This window comes from Poecilia mexicana, unplaced genomic scaffold (genome assembly GCF_051168715.1).
Source record: "Poecilia mexicana isolate PSO_F unplaced genomic scaffold, ASM5116871v1 scaffold_8, whole genome shotgun sequence".
Lineage (NCBI taxonomy): Eukaryota > Metazoa > Chordata > Actinopteri > Cyprinodontiformes > Poeciliidae > Poecilia > Poecilia mexicana.
This window is the reverse complement of record NW_028263377.1, coordinates 4,250,147-4,269,843: the sequence shown is the minus strand read 5'-3', so window position 1 is coordinate 4,269,843 and position 19,697 is coordinate 4,250,147. Positions and strand designations below refer to the sequence as shown.

Sequence of the window (19,697 nt, the reverse complement as noted above, 5' to 3'; positions counted from 1 at the left end):
CTTTGACAAAAAATGTTTATAATTAAGCTTCAATTTTGTTTTATCAGGAAAGAAATAATGTGATGTCATTGTAGGTAAGTAGCAAACTGTTTACTGTTTTGCTCTTGTTTCTTTTCTTTTTTTGCATTTTAAAGCTCAGCTAACATCACACTAACATTAACTGTTTGCTGGTCTTCAGATTTAGATCAGTAGAGTACCTTAATACCTGATGTCTTGACATGACCTTGGTAATGCAGTCGCTGGCTAACAAGTTATTTCTAGTTCTACGATTGTTCATGCCTTGTTTTGTTTTTACAGGTTGTATGCAGAAAAGTTCCAACAACAAGATGCAAATAAGAACTCAGAGAAAATGGCAGACAGGGTGGTGACTTCATCCTGATAGGTGGATCACTCTGAATATAAAAGCTCTGTGTTGTCTGACAGGAAATTAATATTATTTGAAGTCCAGCTGAGCAAAGTGTCTTCCTGCTTCAACACCTCAAAGTCAGTAAGTACAAAAGGATTTAATTTTTGGGATTAATACATTTTACCGTCTGGCTTGTAAATGCTTTTTAAAGCTTATTTGTCTTTTCTTTTCTTGTATTTTCAACTATTTGGTGTATTTTACCTGATTGGGTGTGCTGATGAATGGATTTTTTTTAAATCAAGTTTGTCTGTATAGCACACATGAGCAACAAGGCCGTTCAAAGAGCTTAGATAATAAACACAACAGAAAAAAAAAAGAAAGATTACAGTAGCAAGATAAAGAGAGCTAATGAAAAGTGAGAATTAATTTGTTTTGGTTATTAATCAAAGATAACTCTAAGCAAATTGTTTTTTAGTCTTGACTTAAAGGAAGTTTGGGAGTTTATTATACATTACAGGAGGAGTAAAACTGAATCTGATTCTCCATGTTTGTTCTGACTACTGGGATCCATAAAATTTACAACTAAGGAATCGTGTTTAACCTCAGTTATAATCAGTTTCATTTAATGCAGCCATTCCTATCACTTAACTGTTTGAAATCTAATGATGATAATAACATATTGATATTATCTGTAATATTAATCTGGACATTTTGTTGGCTAGAAAATAATACGTATCTCGGTCTTGTTTTTGAAGTTGTTTAATCGATCCATCTCTGAGGAAACTGGTTCAAATTCATATTTACAAAATTAAAACTAATTTCATGTCAATGCTGAGGGTATGGAAACATCTGACAAGAAGGTTTAACCTGAAGCAGCTGCAGCATCAAAATGTGAAGCTTGACTTGGTTCTATTCATCTTGACTGATCCAAAGTCTAAATCTGTCGAATATTTCATCAGCTGTGTGAAGTGTTAATTGCTATTCAGATTATGATGGCCCTGTTCACATGCATGTTCAACGAAACTTACTTATGTTGTCACAGGTAACTTTGGTAAAAACATGACAAGGAAGATATGTGTCTGCATCTTCCTGCTGCTCATCTTCCACTACATCTATGGTCTAAGAGAATGGAAAGTTATATTCCACAATCAAGAAAAGAGTTGGAGAGAAGCCCAGTCCAGCTGCAGGGAGGAGCACCTTGATCTGGTCACAATCAGAAATGAAGAAGAAAATCTGGCATTGGCTGGATTCAATGGCAATGCCTGGATTGGATTGTACCAAGACAAGGATGGAAGTCCATGGAAATGGTCCTTTGGAGACGAAAGGCCGACTTTTTCAAACTGGTGGTCTACAGGTGAGTCAATAACTGAGGAAAATATCTACATTTTGTAAACATTTTACCTCAGTTCATTTCAAATTTGTTTTGGAGATTCAATTTTTCTTAATTACACCTACCACTACAAATACTTGATGTTTAATGTACAAATTTGGAAATTGATGCCAACAACACATTTCAAAAACACTCCGGACAGGGGCAACAAAACATCGGGAAAGTTGAGAAACACTCAAAAGAACATTTGTGTGGAGAATTCCACAGGGGAACAGCTTATCTGGAAACAGGTGTGTGTCATGATTAGTTATAAAGGGAGAATATACGAAGGGCTCAGTCTTTCACAAGTAACGATTAGGCGAAGTTCACTGCTTTGTGAACAACTGTGTGAGCAAATAGTCCAACAAATTATGAACAATGTGTCTCTATGTACAATTGGAAGGAATTTGGGGATTTCGTTGTCTACAGTGTATAATATCATCAATGGACTCAGAATATGGAGAAATCTCTGTGATTAAGCAGTGTTGGTTTCCGACATTCAGAAACAAACACTGAATGCCGGCCACCATGGTCCCTCAGGCAATACTGCGTTAAAATCCAAAATCATTCTGAAGACTTCAGAAAACCATTGACAGTCAAGACAGTTCAACACTTCATCTACAAGGACAAGTTAAAACTCTACCATGCAAAGCAAAAGCAATATTTCAAAAACATCCAGAAATGCCACTGGCCTCTCTCTGCTGCTCTGAGACAGACCGATGCAAAGTAGAAAAGTGTCCTGCGCTCCAAATTTCTAATTGTTTGTGAAAATCATGGGTGTGGTGTCCTTTGGAGCAAAGACGAAAAGGACTGTCTGGATTGCAATCAGCACGTAGTGCAAAGCCCTGCATCTTTTTTTTTTTTTTTTTTGAGGAATATTTTTGTCACTAGTTTCCTTTATTTGACAATTATTTGACAGCAACCTAGAATATTTTTCTGTTCCTGGAAGCATGGGTAACTTGCACATCTGTGAAAGTGCGGAAAGGTTCATAGAGGTTTTCAAGCAACATTTGCTGCCATCACAGCAGCTACTTAGTCCACCAGTCTGTCTTTTGTTCCCAAAACCAAAAGGAAAGACTATGACATTCCTTTGATGTTTGAATTTAATCAATGTTGTCCTCTTTGACTGCCGATGATCAAACACCCATCCATCCATTATCTGAACATGCTTTTGTCCTCGCAGGGTCGTGAGAGGGCCTGGTGCCCATCATGATCAAACACCGAGAGATTTTAATTTGCAAACATATGTATCATCTTGATATGACAACTCACATTAACAAAACAATTTGTTTTGCAGAATTTTAATTATTTAACTTTTTCTCCTAGAACACAATGTAAACCAATCCTGTGGCTATATGAAGTCTTTGACCAAGAAGTGGGAGGATGACTTCTGTTGGTTTGAACGCTACTACATATGTTATGAAGAGAAACTGGTTCTGGTGAAGGAAAACAAAACATGGGACGAGGCATTAGAGCACTGCAGGTCTCTGAGCAGAGCGCTAAGCTACAACCTGGCAACCCTCATCACCACCGACGACCACGACTTTGCACGAGAGAGAGCCCAAAGCGCTGCCACTGAGGAGGTGGGCTGCTGTTTACTCTGCACTGATACTGTTGAGCGACTCACCCTGTGTTGATCTCTCTGCTACCTGTTGGTAGGTGTGGACCGGCCTGCGTTACCTTGGTGATGAGTGGTTCTGGATGGGTGGAGAACCGGTGCAGTACCAGAACATTCCAAGCTGCCCAGCTGTGAGATGTGGAGTCCTGGAGAAGAACAGCAACTCATCCTTTAGCATCAGAGACTGCAATGAGAGAAGGAACTTCTTCTGTTACACGAAAAACCTTAGTTCATCTTCACCTGACTAACCGTGCTGTTAGCAAAACATATGATCTCTTAGAAACATTAGAATATCTGCAGCTGTTTGAAGGTTATAATCTATATATTTGTAGGAGCTTCCTGTTACAAAAATCCTGAAAACCCCTGAAAGCCTGATGACATCATCTCTTATTATTTTTATGAAAAATACTCACGTATTAGGAATTAAATTATGGCCTCTTACAGCCTTTATTTAAAGAGCACTTTGAGTTACAAATTAACAAAAATTCCAAATAAATGAATGAAAAAAGATCTGTACTTCTTTTAAAATTTCCTATTATCAATTCATTACTTATGGAGAGTATCTATTGTATGACATTTTAAGGATTATTGCATAACACCAGTAAGCTGTGGTATGCTAGTATACTTATACTTTTAAAGTTTTTGTCAATATGAGGAACTCCTGAGTCATAATGAAGGGCCTTCACTCATTTATGAAAACATCTAATTTAAAGAAATATATTTAATTGTCTTATGTATTATTGGTTTTTGTGTTTGTCTGATGTATTCATATGTAAATGCTGTTGTGCACTTTTAATTGTAGAATCTGAAAATGTTTTTAAATTACAGGATTAATGAGTTTGACTTCAGACATAAAGCCTGTTTCTCTGAGGTTCCTGTCGATGCTGTCAGATGCCTTCTCACCTGCCTTCTCACCTGCCTTCTCACCTGCCTTCTCACCTGCCTTCTCACCTGCCTTCTCTCTGCCCTTCCTGCTTTTGAAAGACAAATGATCTCATTCTCCGTTTTGAATGTGGTGCTCTAAAACGAGCGAACATTCAAATACAACTATGACTCACTGATATCCAAACAACTTAATTTGATAAACAGATGTGTTGTCAATCCTTGTGATGTTTGTGTCTCTGCTTTTTGAGAGAAAAAGCAAAACACAGGAAATGCTGACGTACCTAAAAGATGCACTGAGGGAACAAAAAATACTCTACAGAGACATTAATATTAACTTAAAAATATACACAAATAATTTCCCAAAGTGTCTTGTTTTAGTCAGTCCTATTTTCCACTTTTCCTCCACATGCACAATAAATATACCCTTAGTCCTAGTTTAACATTTGCAATTAAATTTATGTATTAATTTGATACTGTCCAAAGTGGGAAACTTTACACACAGGCATTTTCCTACATTACATACAGTTTAAAGCTAGTAACCTTTCTTGAATGTCTGGACATCCCGGCTATAAAGCATCTGTAGATCCTTCCTGCTCTGTTATGCAGCAGGAACAGTTTGTGACTGTGGAAGTCATTGATCAGACCAGGTTCAATCTAGAAAGCTTAAGAAACACATAGTGAGGGTTTGCTTGCCCAACCATGTCAGGCCCAATAGACCACCCTGGTTCACAGTGATATAGACACAAAATGTTAAAAGCATATGGAAGAGAGAGGTCAATGAAAGCCAGAATAGTGTCAAACAAAATGACCAACATACATGCTTACAGCTGTTGACCAAATGGGAGTAACTACAGGCATTTCATGACTGGCTGGTCATTTGAGGAGAAGGTGGCATTGCTCCACCTGCTGCCATATTTTTGTAAGTATGACATGCGGTTCTGTTTGAAAAGATTTGAGCAGTGCCTGTTGTCAAAGATGAAGCCTGTTGTGAAAGGTACAGTCTTTTAGATTGAGTTACTCACTAGATATAAGTGTAGTCTATTAAGCTTTGCAATGTTTTGTATAAATCGCTACGTTTTGCAAGTTTTATAGCAATTAATATGTCTAATGTAAACACTGTGTTCTGTTGTTGACAAGGATCTTACAGAGCAGGCTTGTGGATTGTTCGATGTTTGTGTCATTGGCTTGTAAAAAATGCACATATTGTGTCACTGAGTGGCCCTAGGGAGTGTATTTTTGAAACAGGTTATGCATTGGTAATGACAGAGCTTTTTTTTTCTTAGAGAAAAGCAACAACCACACCCATGTAAAGGAGTCTGAACAGAGGATGGACCTGTAGTCTACAGAGTGAAGCTGCTATAATTTGACCTGTAAGTGTGCCACCTGTCCAGTCTTTAAGTGGAGGTATAGTTTCAGTAATTTGAACCTTGGAAGAACTAGAAATAACAGTGTGTTGGGGCAGTCAAATACAAACAAATTCCCCTGTGGTGGTCATGTAAAGCCGGTGCCTCATTGGTCTAGAGTGTCAAGAACCTTGGCATCATACTGACCTGGACATTTCACTGAAGTCCCATATTGAGCAGGTTTTTATTTATAGGGTTAGGGTTTAGGTTTATGACTAGCTGTAAATTGAGCTAAACTGAGGTTTAAGGTTAGGCTTGTTGTGGTAATGGGTAGAGCTAGGGTTAAAGGTGGTTTAGTGTCACAATGAAAATATCAAATAAAGTTAAGAAGTGATTTCATTCAAGGCAGGAAACTGGACCAAGCATTTCTTGTTGGTTTCAGTAACAAGAAATGTTGAAAACTAACATCTAGGAAGACGTTAACGCTCAACTTGACGATGTCTGCACAAAGCCACAAGGGGGCGCTACGCCCAAACAAAACAAACTGCCTGAAAAACAAGCAGACTGTCGAGTCTTGCACAAGATGTGGAGACACAAAAGGTCACTCATTTAAGCGACGTCATGCTAAAGAAGTTGCATGTAAGAACTGCAACATTTGACCAGATTGCGCAAGAAATTCAATGTGGAAATAATGAGAGGATTCATCATCAAATGAATTTGCATTATTGGACTCACTTTCTTGTGATTCCTGACTTGTGGATGACAGAAATAAATATGGACAACTCCAATGCAGTGTTTAAAACTGACACAGCTGCTGATGTGATGGCTGTCCCAACAAAGCAATATGAAAAAGGACAGGTCAGTGAACTGGTGGAAACTAGAAAGATGCTGATGGAGAAAGGCTGGTCACCATTTGTGAATTTTCAAAGGACCAGACAAAGTTCCCTGGTCAGATCGGGCATCTGGAGTCGGCCTGGACCCAGATAAACTACATGCAGTAACAGCCATGAAGGAGACGATATTTCTGAGGTAAGATGTTTCCTTGGAATGGCAACTCATCTTGGAAAGTTTTTGCCACACAAAGCAGAAATTTGCTTAGTCTATCACTGGATCTGGATGGCATTAAGTTGGCCTTTGATAATATAGTGAAGAACTTTGGTGTTATGAATCATCCTTGGACCAGCACACGGATTACAGGAAGCAACCTGGAGTTCATCTTGATCTCTTTTGGGGAACCTATCATTGATTTTAAGATCCCTTTTCAGTCACTAAATTCCCAGATGATACAAACTGAATATCTACTTTGGATTTAGGGTTTCTTCAGAGTTGCCGTTCTCCTGCTTCACCAGCTGAGAAGGACGTAACCTTCCCCAATGCAGCCTTCAGCCGCTACTGAAAAGAGACAGAAACTTCATGTTTTAAAGTTATTCACTATGTCACAGGTTGTGAAATGTATCCCTGGCCTGTGTAGGTATCTACACAGGCAAATCTGAATTGGACTTGAGTCCAGACTTTGACTAGGCTACTTAGAAACTTTTTTTTTAAACTTGGCTTGCTACTTATTACTTTGGATCATTGGGCTGCATGCATCACATCACTGCCATGTTTGTCGTTCTGCTCCTGAAATGCAGTATTAGTGTTGGCTTAGATGTAACATGACACACACCTCCAAAAAGTTACCCATTAGCTTTAGTCTACACAAGATTTTCCTAGAAGTCTTGGGATCAGCAAGATATTTGTTGGTACAAGGGATCAACATGTGAACATTTCTTCAAGGGGTAGTATTATGTAAAATCAACTTTTTAAAGCTTTACCATCATGCTATGATGTTATTCCCTCATCAAAAACATGCCAGGAGTGTTGCCTTGATTCTTTCATGTATGTATCACCCATAGCAACCACTGAGCTGTTCAGACACAGTTCCTCCTCAGAGCTACATTTTCCAAATTTCCCGGCTTCCACCTCACAGACCAGTCTTCCTCCACTCAGCTCCTTCAGACTAGCCTGCAGCAATTAGCAAACACCTGGTGGAACTGTGCATCTGCTGAGCTCATTATACAAGAGACTTCTCAGTGTTTTACTCTGGTAAAAACATTGTTAAAGGGTTAATAGGGGAGCCGTGAGGTGATTGCTTCCTGAAGGCAGAGTTTTAGAAAGAGCAGGAGATTTTTAAAGAGACAGAGGCCCAATTTCAAGTAAAATTTCTTAAGTCATATTTGATAAATGCAGCATTTTTAGAATAACAGAAGGTAACTCAGCTACAAAATGGCACTATGTGGTTAGAAAACACACAATACTTCCCCTTTAATAAAGAACTTATTTAATATTTTTCCATGCCTGTAAATCCTTTAGTCCGTTAGACAACAGGTCCCCACCAGCAAGAGCAACAACAACAAAAAGAAAAACACACAAGTTGGATCAACAGAAAATGAAGAATCTGTGGGAAAAGGCAGAAGCCTGTTGTTGTTGTGGAAACAGACAACACACACAAAGCCCAAGATTCAGTTATCCCTTTAATATAAAATATAATAAAGAGTATGAGGCCACACTGAAGATGCAGTTCAGTTCAAAAACACTCCATGAATGGGCTTGCAGCTGTTGGCAGAAATAAAAACAAAAATTTGACATGACTGGTTTCTGTTCACTCTGAAGAGCACACAGCTGGAGCCGACATGAACCACTGCAGTGAAACCAAGCTGGACATGACACTCCACCCTCAGGTCCAGAATCTGAAGCCTTCACCTTCTGGCTTTTTAACAAGAAAGAGCACAAGGAGAGGTAACACATTTCTACACTTTTTCTCAACAGTACCTATGTTGATGTTTGTGGCAGAGCAAGCAGCCCAGGGCAATGGGATGGAGCGGATGATGGACAGAGGACTGCTCAGCTCTGGATAGTCCCACCTAAGCAGGAAGTAGCTCTCCTTCACATGCAGTACGGGGAGGAGGAGGGCTCAATCTGCCTGTGAGTGGATAACTTTACAAAATACATCAGAGGAGTATTAACAAGGTTTACAGTGTTGTGCACTTGGTCATGCAGTGCCTCCAACATCATCCACCACAGGAGGAACAGCAACGTTTGCTGCTGAGACGCTGGGCAGTTCTTGGGCTGCAGTCTCTAACTGGTGCAAGCAGGGGTCTCATGAGAGATGCCATCTGTCCCTTTGCTGTACTGGGGGGGTCCGCACTGGCTGGACGGGGGAACAGCGGGTCCGTGTCCTGTCGGTTGGTGAAGAACGTCGTCGTCGGTTTGGGCTCTGTGGGCTTCTTTGGTGACGGGGCAGGACCTCCTTCAGTCCTCCACTTCTCTGTCGCTCACACATGATGGGAGTTGACATCTGATATGGAATCTGACCCTGCAGGCCAAACATAGATCAGAACAGATGCTGGTTTACTGAATGGGACCTTACTGTGCTTCCCTGAACAAGCTGGGATAGTTCTATAGCTACAACAGGGTTTTTCAAAATGCCTGAGGGTTCAGAAAGTTGGAGGGAACATGAGAAAGAAAATGGGAAAATAAAAATAAAACACAGTGCCAAGCAGAAGCACTCGAACCCGTCTCTCTTCTGTACGTCGCGTATTTCTCATAGTTTCGGACCTTACATGTGTAAATGAACAATGAGATCTACAATATTTAGACTAATAATAAGATGGACAGATTGTGTTTTATTTCATGTACCTTTATTAGCAGAAACGCAACACACTCCCTCCACCAGCTCTTTGGCCTCCACAGCCAGCTGGATGGCAGGGTCAGGAAGGGGTGACAGGGTGTCGGGACTGTCTGTGGCTGGAGACGACCTGTTGCTCCTGAAACACACAGAACAACAGAGGCGACGGTTGGTTACAGTAGGACATTTACATGAGACTGTAGGGTGACCTGAACGTAACATTCTGGGTCTCTTACCCATCATCCCCTCCCAACAGGCTGGGCTTAGTCAGCACCTTGTGCACGTTCTGTTGAGAAAGATAATGGAGCTCATGACTGAGGATGCCCAACAGAACGGTCCAGCACCAGAACAGACAGAATTATAACTTGCTTTGTTAAACAAACTGGATCTTTAACGTCGGCTCCTCTAGGAATCACGAACAATAACTGAAGCATTCTCACTACAGACACATTGTCTGTAAGACTTGGTTCAGTTTTCAAACCACAGCAGCTTCCCATACCACTGGTGTCCACTTGGGGGCAGTCTGGCTCCATTACTCTTTGAGGAGCAGGCACTACAGTAAAGATGGCCAAGACTCTTTTCTGTGTATTGGTCGTCTCTTTACTGTACTACCTGGCAGTGACAGCAGTCATGTGATCAGTTTATACTCGATGGTTGCCATGGCAATGGCGATCAGGCCTGACAGCAGCTCTACCTGAGCGAAGCCCAGCAGCTTCTTGTTGGAGATCTCCAGGTGTTTTCTGCTCAGCTCCGACTTCCTCAGCTGGGAGTCGATGGAGGTCAGCTTCCTGTTGAGCTCCACCACTTCCTCCTGACAAACGCAACACACTGTCAACTCGGAGCATTTCAAAAGCGGTTAACGAGACTGAAACTCAGAAAACAATGAGATGTTAGTGCAAAATCGTGTGTTTTTCCACATTTGTTGATGTCATGTTGAAATTCCACCTGGCTGATTTTATTGCACCAGTTGTTGCCAAATCAGGTTAACATGCCGAATAAAAACTCCTCTGGCTTAAAACACCAGCTCTCCTCCCACACATTCACTGTTGATGCTTTGGCACCACTACAAATATATTTTGCACATTTTTTGACAGATCTGTATTGTTTTAACACTCTTGAACATCAGGATAATAATTTCTATGGAAAAAGAAAATATAAGCACAACCCTGAGTCCTGATTTCAGTCATTCAGTTCAACCTCTGTAGCTAATGGTAGCTGCTATCTGTTGCCATCTACATTGGAGGGGTTTTCCCTCCATGGAACTGACAGTTTCCATTGTTAGTCTGCACTTCATCATCAGGGCCATCTTCCCGATGTATTCTTGGAGCTTCAACATTCTATCTTGGATGGTGGATGTGATGCACACTAAACCTCTGCCTTGTTCTGTGCTCTTAATGTACAGCCTGTGGATACTGGACTTAGGATGGATTTCCCCAATCCAACATAACCTCTGAATGACCATTTCCAGTGATCACTGAACCGTTTGGCGACATCAAATAGAAGAAAAGAACATCAGTAGAACTCAGAGCTACGATAAATGGTGAAAGTAAGAGCATTTCCACATTACAACATGTAGAGAATTCAACTGACTGGGGCTGAACAGCTGAAGATACTGAACAACCAGAGTATTCCATCAGTGGACCATTTCTTCTCTGATTCCTTTGCTGTAAAACATTCCCATCATCAGAAAGAGATCTTGGTGGAAAATGAATGCAACACTGGATGTAAATAAACCTTGTCATATCCCAAATGCTGATCAAAACAATGTGTGCTATAATCAAAGTTAAAGGCGGTCCAACAAAATATTAGACTTTGACCTTTGTCTTTTTGGTGGCAACTATTTTTTTTTTTGGCTAGACATTGTATATGTGCACATAGAAATAAAATTTCTATGTGCTTATTTTTAATTTTGTCATAAGGTGTTATTTTTTCTATTCTATATTTTTGGGTCACCATTTTTCCTTGATTAGCAGACAGCTGTAAGAATCGGCTGGTTTTTCTCCTTCCTCCCAACAGTAAAGGACTGTAGATTGAGTATTTGGACTCACTTTAGCGCCTGCTCCACAGGCTTGCCTCTTGGCGGCCAGCTGGTTCTTCAGGTCTCTGATCTCGGCCTCCAGCAGCTGGATGACTTCCTCGTAGTCCTGCTCAGCGCTGGTGGCCTGCCGCTGCACCGCCTCGGCCTCGGCAGCCTGCAGGCGGCTCTTCAGGCGGGTGTTCTCCTCCACAGTCAGGCAGGCTTTCTGCACAGATTAACACAATGTGTTGCAGTTACACTTTTCATGTTCTGATGTATCAGCTGTAACTAGTCAGAAATTACGCTCTGTGACATATTTAATAAATAACTGCTCGAGCATGCCATCAGATTTAAACACAGGAGATGCCGTGTCTTCTTACCTCAGATGTCTTCTGCAGCTCCTCCTCCAGGCTTTTTTTACTCTGTTCTGTGTCTTTCAGAATCACCTGCCAAGAGAAACAGCAAATCAGTCCAATCATGCCCTTCTTTCCTCCATGAACCAGGATATAAAATGTTTGGTTTTCTTTGCTGAACAGAAGCAAAACTGAAGTTTTTATCTTTGGACCTAAAGAGGAACGATTCAGTCAACACAGCTTCAGTTATTACAGCTGGAAACTAGAGATCAGGTCTGCAACCTGGGTGTAGTGATGAACTCTGACCTGAACCTTCAGAGCCACATAAAGACAGTTACAAAGTCGGCCTTCTGTCACATGAGGAACATTTCCAGGATTAGAGGACTAAAATCTAACTAGATTTAGAGAAACTCATCCAGGCGTTTATCTTTAGTTGCATTAATTCCTCCAACATCGTCTTCACAGGTCTGACTAAAAAAAATCAATCCTCCAGCTGCAGCTGATCCAGAACGCTGCTGCTGGAGTTCTAAAACCAGCAAGACGGAGAACATCACCCAGTTCTAGTCCTTCACTGAAAGAACAGACTTTAAGATACTGTTAGTTTATAACCCACTGAACGGCTTAGCACCACAATACATTAAAGAAATGCTGTTGTTACAGAAGCAGCATTCAGCTTCTATGCACCACAAATCTGGAACAAACTTCCAGAAAACTGCGAAACAGCTGAAACACTGAGCTCCTTTAAATCTAGACTAAAAAAACCCACCAGCTTAGAACTGCTTATGATTAGTAGTACATGGAACCCTGGTCAATATATTTGATGTGTAATAATGACTTTGATGATGGCATTTGATAAAATGTAATGTTTATTGCCTGTTTCACAATTGGTGACTTTATGATGCTGAACTGCCTTGTTGCTGACGTGTTCTACACAAATAGACTTGAACTTGAAAGTAAATTCTCAGTTCAAAATGTCAGTTTTTCTCAGAAAGAGCTCAATTACAGAAAAACTAAACCTTTCACAACACGATTCATTGGGGCTTTGTGTCGTAGTCCAACACAAAGTAATGCAGTGGTTCTAAAGCTCGCTCCTAATGGGCCACCTGATTCAACGATCACCTTACCTCCTCAGCACGCTACCAGGTGAAGTTAAACACAGGTCAGGTGTGTGTTAGCAGGGAAACCTAAAACATTCAGGATGATCCTAAAGAATCTGATTTTTATGTTGGTCTTTTTGGTAAAAACAGTGGCTTCTCTACCTACCAACAGTGGGCTGTAGAAAATCCCTATAGAATACACGAAAGTTTGTGGTTGTAATTTGACAAAACAAGACAAAAGCTTGTGGTGTGTATGTATTTAACTGATTAACTCTTTACTGTCACCAAGCAGCGCAGCTGGTGACAGATCATATGCTTCTATCAAAGGAACATTAACGGTTTGAAGTTCACCTTGAGTTGCTTCATTTGGGTCTGCAGTTGCTTCACCTCGGTCTGGAACTGCTCCATCTCCTCACTGCTGTAGCTGCACTCTGATTCATAAGTCTGCAGATGCACACACAGTCAAGCATACACAGCATGAGACAGTTCATTGTGTGTGTGTTCAACAGTGACTCCTAGTGTGTGTTCTCCAGACTTTAACACAAGGATCTTCCAAGTCCAGGCCTCAAGAGCTGGAGTCCCAGCAGACAGTCTGGTACTCGCTTCAATTGTGGACCAAAGTTGCAACATTTGTTCCATTTCACATGGGACTGCGTCAAACCAACCAAACCCTTATGAAAACCTGTTCACCACCTCACCTGTGGGGGCGCCGAACCAAGAACTATGGAAGACAACGACATGAAAACCTTTGAAGAAGACATCTTCACCAAATGGAGTGGTGTGAGGTTTAAGAAGCTGGAGGATTTCTCTTTTGTCTTTTGCAAAGATCTTGAGCCATTTCCCACTAGAGCTATAATGTGACGTTTTTTTGGTTGTATTTACCCAAGATGCACTGTCCCATAGTCCGGAGCGGTCCATGATTCGCTTGGTGTTCACATATGCATTCAAACCACACCAGAATTCACTTCAACTGAATCAGAGTTTCCTTATTTGGTCTGCATCAGAGTTGAATTATTCATTCACGCCTCACAAACAAACCAGACTTCAGGGCAAACAAGCTGGAGTCGAATCGAAGTGAACTAAACAGGGCCGGTTTGATGCAACCTGGATGTGTTTCTGCTTCTGCACACTTGAGCCAAATAATGAGGTTATTAGCAGAACCCTGGAGAACTTGAGAAATCACTAAGGAGGCAATTCAGTCATTTTATTCAGACGTGTTGGACCAGAGAACAGGATCCCTGAATTAATGTCTCCATGTGTTCTTCTGTCTTATGGTCTAGCTTATTACCCATATCTTTGGGATTGCTGCTGGTCTGAAAGACTCTTCAGAGAGACTTACCGGTGAATGAAACGCCGATGTGTCCATCAAACTGGCCGCTTCATGGTAGGAGAAGGTGAAGGGGCCCGATCCTAATCCCAAGTCCTCCAGGTCCTCCTGGAAGATGTTCCGACAAGCTTCCACAAAATCTAAAACCGAAAAGATAGAAAGCATTGGGGCTGAAAACACAGAGACCAAGAGAACAGGGAGAAGTTTGAACATGTATGTTCATTCTGTTTCACACATTCATCTCCTGAGTTCTGACACGTGTCCAAACTTTAGCTTCAGAAGAAACATTAAATAGCTTAACATCAGAAATATTCAGTGTCTCAAACTGCAGTGCTCTTTTCATAGAGCATGCAAATCAAAGATGGACAGATAAAAATCAGCCGATGAAACGAATCGGTCTGTTTTCAGCTTGTTCAGTCCTGCTCAATGATTTCAAGACTGGAACGTCTTCGGATGATCAGAACCCACCATATCTACGCAACACTGGGTCGTAATGAAAACAATAATCATAGGTAAATACTGTAAATAAATGAAGATGATTTATGGTTTGAAGGATCCTTTAGCTCAGTGGTAGAGTAGTGTACCTGTAATTAGAAGGGGTACCCAAGGCTCTGTTCTTCTTTTTTCCTTTTATCTTTTATAGCTGGGAATTATCTTGAGGAAATATGGGACTCCTTTCCGTTTATATGCTGATGACTGTCTAGTCTATTTGCCCCTGATTCTTCTATTCAGACTCTTCTCGACGAGTCTAGGGACACCAAATTATGGATGATCCAATATCTATTTAATTTTAACAAATGCAAGACTGAAGTGAGTTTATGTGGTTTTATTTTTATTATTAAACCCTTATTTATCCAGATAAAAAAATCCTATTGAGGAATTTCACAAGAGTGACTGGAGCAGCAAAAAAAGAGCTTTATAAAATATGTGACCTCATTAGTGAAGGGTTCTTGGTGTCTTTTCAATAAATTGTTTTGAAATTTATCATATCAACAACAATTTTTACAAAAATAAAAAGCTTCATCTCTAACACAAAACCAAACCTTTCATAGACCACTGCTCACATCTCCAAGGGAAATGTTGACAAGAGGTTTAATTTCATTATCTTAGAAGTGACTCTCTGGAAACAACATTGCCAAACTTGAGTCATGGACAGTGGATTGGAAGAGGAATATTTCAGATGCTTAGTGGGGGAAAAAAAATCTGCCTAAGAGGTTTAGTGTTGCAGAAAAACAAGCTGAATTGAATTAAAATGATTTGGTTTTAAATATAGACATGAATGTGCTGAACAAAGCTGTTTGATATCTCTGCACCAGTACGGCTCACTTACATAAACCAATAGCTTCAGAATCATGGTCTAACATGTTAAAACACAACTTCCACTTGTTCAGTCAGTGCAATTAGGAGATCAGTAAATGGGAAATAAGTGATAAAGAAACTGACGAAAACAACAGCTTGACTACTTTGAACAACATGTAAAATAAACATCAAACCTTCTTTCAAATGGTTCATCTAATGCAGTTAGGATTTTTTTAATACAACACAGGAAATTCATCAAGAGTCTACAAGAACATTTCCCTCTGACTGACCACCTGGACACAAATAGACATCATGCTTCCTCAGCGTGTCACCGAACAGCGATGTCACAGCCAATCAGCAGCATGGTAACGTCACACAGGGACGGTGATCTGACAGCATCCCAACACACACATCGACGAGCCTGGATGCACGCATGGCTGACTTCAGTGTGAGTGAGAGTGTGCATGCGCCTCACCTCCATACGCCACGGTGCCTTGGGGGTCAGGGGTCAGGCTGTGCCTCAGCGTCTTCCTCTTCTCTTCACCGACGTCCAATCCAAGAAAGGACAAAGCCTGAGACAGAGAGACAGGAAAGTAAACACAGACCAAAAATACACACACAGCATAGGCTTATATGCTGAGTAAATCTGGGAATAATCTGCTTTCTTATCTTTGGTTACAAGAATAAAGGATATTCCAACGATAGCAGGCGGCTGTCAGGTGTTTCTGTTTATGGTGGACATGTGCTGTTGAATAAACCTCTAGAGCTGGGATTTTCAAAACAGGTTCAAATATGCAAACATCTGGAATAACTAGCATAATAATGAGTAAATCCTTTCAAGTAAATTAGCTTAAGTCAAACAAAACAAAAACCTCTTTAGGAATTTAATTGTTATAAATTAAACACATTTAAATCAGAAATATTAACATAATCACTTTCATATTTTCCTAAATGATATCCCTTCATTTTCACACACAAGCACAAAGGAAGTACTTTGAACTTAAAGTGACACAAGACACTGCAACATTTAAGAGGAAACAGTAGGCTAACATTAGCAAAGCTAAGTAAAAACTAATATTTGTTTAAAGTGGATTATGGGACATTTCAAGTCGATTCTAAATTGCAATAAATGAAAATCAGGATTCTTATGTGAATTTATGTTTTTTTGCGCACAACCCTAAGACAGACTTTCAGAATAGTTCACATCAACATTTTTCCAGATTGGATTGTATTTGGTGCAGAGGGAAATGTAATAGAGAGATGTCGTTTTGGTGCTTCTCTGTAGGTATGTTTATAAAACCACTTCAGGTTTGCATTTTCATCTCAACAGCATTATTCCACATAAGTCTTGCAAACAGTGATGAATCTGTCAATTTTGTCACCAATATGGTGTCTTTCCACCACAGCAATCTATAACCCATGTGCTATTTGTTATTTTGCAAAGGATCCACTACGTCAAGAGAGAATTCTTCCTGTATTCTGTGTTTAATCTCTTCCTTTTCTTTATAATCCCACTAATGAATTGGTAGATTAGGGTTAGGCTACAGCTGAGCAGCATCTGGGCAACATTAAAATCAAAGCTAAATATTGGTAATAAACTGTACAGACGGCAGACAGCTGCAGACAGAAGCAGAGAACAGAACTCATCAGTTAGAGTTGGGCTGCTGAAGGGCAGCAGAAAGGAAGGAGAGAGAGAGAGAGAGAGAGAGAGAGAGAGAGAGAGAGAGAGAGAGAGAGAGAGAGAGAGAGAGAGAGAGAATGTGCTGAGGGGGTAAAAAGAGCCGAAAAAAGAACAGCGCAACTATAACCCAGGAAGCAATGAGAGAGAGACAGTGTGCATTAGATGTCAATTATGAGATAAAGACAGCTCTGGGGCTGGAGGGACACTAAAGTACTACATCTGTCAAAATAAGTTAAAATGTATTGAAAGAAGGCTGCCTATGTGAAATGTTTCTGCATCAACAGAATGTAATATATTTATACTATATACTTAAGTATTGTACTTAAGTATATTTTTAGTCTGAATATATATGGAAAAGGTCTGTCCTATTTTTCTTTTCTTATTTTTGGGGAGATTGGAACATTTTAAATACAAACATAAATAAAACAGCTGTCATTTGCTTTATTACATTTTCATTCTGAAGTTTTTACAGGTTTTGTTAGACTTCATGTCAGTACATCATCGGCTGGTTTCAGCAAGTTACATGGTTCTGTAAAAGCACTCAGAAAACAATACAACGATGTACTGATACTAGCAAATACAATTTAAATACTTAAGTATTTTCAAAAGTAAGTACTTCAGGAATTTAACTGAAGTAAACATTTGACCGAGGAACTTTTACTTGTAGTTGAGTAAGATTTGACGATAAGTATCAATATTTTTACTAAAGTACTAGAGCTCAGTACTTTGTTGACCACTGGTTAATAATAAATGGACTGAACCTATATGGCTCATTAGAACCCCACTCTCAAACACACCCACAAGACTGAAGGACTGATTGGACGGACGGACGGACGGATCACTTTGTGTTGGCATATCACATCAAGTTCCAGTAGCACGCAAAAAGGTTTGTTATAATCTGACAAAATGTTGGAAAGTTTGAGGTGTGAATACTTTTGTAAAACTCATGAGTGATTTTTATCTCTATTTAACTCAAATACATTCTCTAACCAGATGACATCACTCACCAAGTCTAACTTGTCCAATTTGAGGCGAATGTATGGGTCCAGTGTTATTCTGGGTTTCGTCCCTGTTGGAGACCTTTGGCTGGTGGAACCTGCACAAAGAAACACGAAGATCAATTAAAAATAGATAGTTGACCTGAGCCTATAACACAGCAGTCTCCATGTTATGAAAATATTCACATACAAAAATATACGAGCTAGTGGCTTTTAGGCAGAATAAAGTGTATGTGAGGACATGGGACACTTTGTAAACAATGGGAGGAAAAATATCATTGGATTATCTGCAAAATCAGCAGGGAGGTAGCTGGCTGTGGTGATAGACATCTGTGTGTGTGTGTGTGTGTGTGTGTGTGTGTGTGTGTGTGTGTGTGTGTGTGTGTGTGTGTGTGTGTGTGCATGTGTGCGTGTGTGGGTGTGTGCGTGCATGTGTGTGTGTTAGAGAGAGAGAGAGAGAAGGGGGGGTGGAATAAAAGCAGATGATTAAAAGGAGGGGAGTAGAAGAAAGATGGATGATTATACAGATGAGAGAGAGCAAAACAACATGAGTAGGGAGGGCAAAGGGCCAATGCCTAATATTAATTTGATGACTTTGTCCCAGATATGTGAAGCTGAATACGAGAGTAATAACACTGTGAGAGAGAGAGAGAGAGAGAGAGAGAGAGAGTGAGAGAGAGAGGCTGGCTGTATCGGCAACTTAAACTTTACCCCCTACTCAGAGGATTCCTGTTTTGACCCGAGTCTATAAGCTCAACAAAGTCTGGTGATATTTATGGTTTGTTACTCAAGGTTTAGAGACTAACTGAACACATATCCAATGTCACAATAGTGAAGAAATACAAAAGTTTGTATATCTGAAAACATTTTGGGAACAAATATATTAATTTAAAGGCCTAAAATCTTTTGGAACAGAACAAATAATGGCTGTTCTCTTAGTAACAGTAGAGCATTAATTATTAGAGTAGTTTGGTTGAGGTGTACCTCAAGGTTTAGTTCTTAAATTCCCATTAGCTTCCACTTACATTTTTCATATTCTTGGTGAACATGAACTACTTACATTTTTATGCATGTGTAACTAATGTGTATGTGATTTTAATGTTTACAGGGCCCATTATTTAAAAAAAAGTGAGAGTGATGATGTGCCCGATCGATAAGGGCAGATCTATTCAGAGTAATTCTGTGCTGAGTGGTTTGAGCAGCTTCATCCTTTATTATTTTACATTATATGTAGAATTTCTAGTTGCACTTTCTAAATCATTTGAAAGGTTTTTTACATGTTTGACCAAGCTTGTGAATGATTGGTGTGTTTAAGCATGCTGCACTGGTGCAGATTATCAAATACATTTGTAATTCAGTAAATGAATGATCCTATATGTGAAAAAATATAGGTACAAAAGAAATGTTTTGTCAATTCAGCACTGTTTTCTGTATTTGATCAGCATTCGCCGATACTAAAGCTCAGATATCTGCATTGGTACTGAAAGTGAAAAAAATGAATTGTTGAATTCCTACTTAGCTTTGCAGAAATGACCATACTGAGAAGGAATGTAGATCACATCAGTGTGTTCCACTGAACTGAGTAATAAGTCTGAAAACCTCAAAGCTAAGACAGGGCAGGGAAATCCCATAGTAGCCATGTGGGATCACCTGGTGACATCTGTCTCAGCTCCTCCAATAAGAGGCTGCAAGAGTGT

General features: G+C 40.0%; 2 protein-coding genes across 2 annotated transcripts in view; one reads left to right on the top strand and one right to left on the bottom strand.

Moving 5' to 3' along the window:
• The first annotated feature begins 320 nt into the window (after nucleotides 1–320).
• On the top strand, nucleotides 321–4,434 carry LOC106903226 (lymphocyte antigen 75-like). Its single transcript, XM_014966869.2, has 4 exons — nucleotides 321–487; nucleotides 1,389–1,700; nucleotides 3,042–3,298; nucleotides 3,375–4,434. The coding sequence occupies exons 2-4, from the start codon at nucleotides 1,406–1,408 to the stop codon at nucleotides 3,579–3,581; spliced, it is 759 nt and encodes a 252-aa protein (XP_014822355.2). The 5' UTR covers nucleotides 321–487; nucleotides 1,389–1,405; the 3' UTR covers nucleotides 3,582–4,434.
• A 3,627-nt stretch (nucleotides 4,435–8,061) lies between these two features.
• LOC106903224 (syntaxin-binding protein 4) overlaps nucleotides 8,062–19,697 on the bottom strand; it is a 39,044-nt gene continuing 27,408 nt past the window's right edge. The window contains exons 12-21 of the mRNA XM_088008046.1: nucleotides 18,010–18,098; nucleotides 15,797–15,893; nucleotides 14,035–14,162; nucleotides 13,047–13,139; nucleotides 11,626–11,691; nucleotides 11,277–11,471; nucleotides 9,923–10,039; nucleotides 9,465–9,514; nucleotides 9,240–9,367; nucleotides 8,062–8,916 (exon numbers count right to left, since the gene is read on the bottom strand). Coding sequence (XP_087864172.1) covers nucleotides 8,876–8,916; nucleotides 9,240–9,367; nucleotides 9,465–9,514; nucleotides 9,923–10,039; nucleotides 11,277–11,471; nucleotides 11,626–11,691; nucleotides 13,047–13,139; nucleotides 14,035–14,162; nucleotides 15,797–15,893; nucleotides 18,010–18,098 — 1,004 coding nt within the window. The 3' untranslated portion in view covers nucleotides 8,062–8,875. The remainder of the gene's footprint in view (nucleotides 8,917–9,239; nucleotides 9,368–9,464; nucleotides 9,515–9,922; nucleotides 10,040–11,276; nucleotides 11,472–11,625; nucleotides 11,692–13,046; nucleotides 13,140–14,034; nucleotides 14,163–15,796; nucleotides 15,894–18,009; nucleotides 18,099–19,697) is intronic.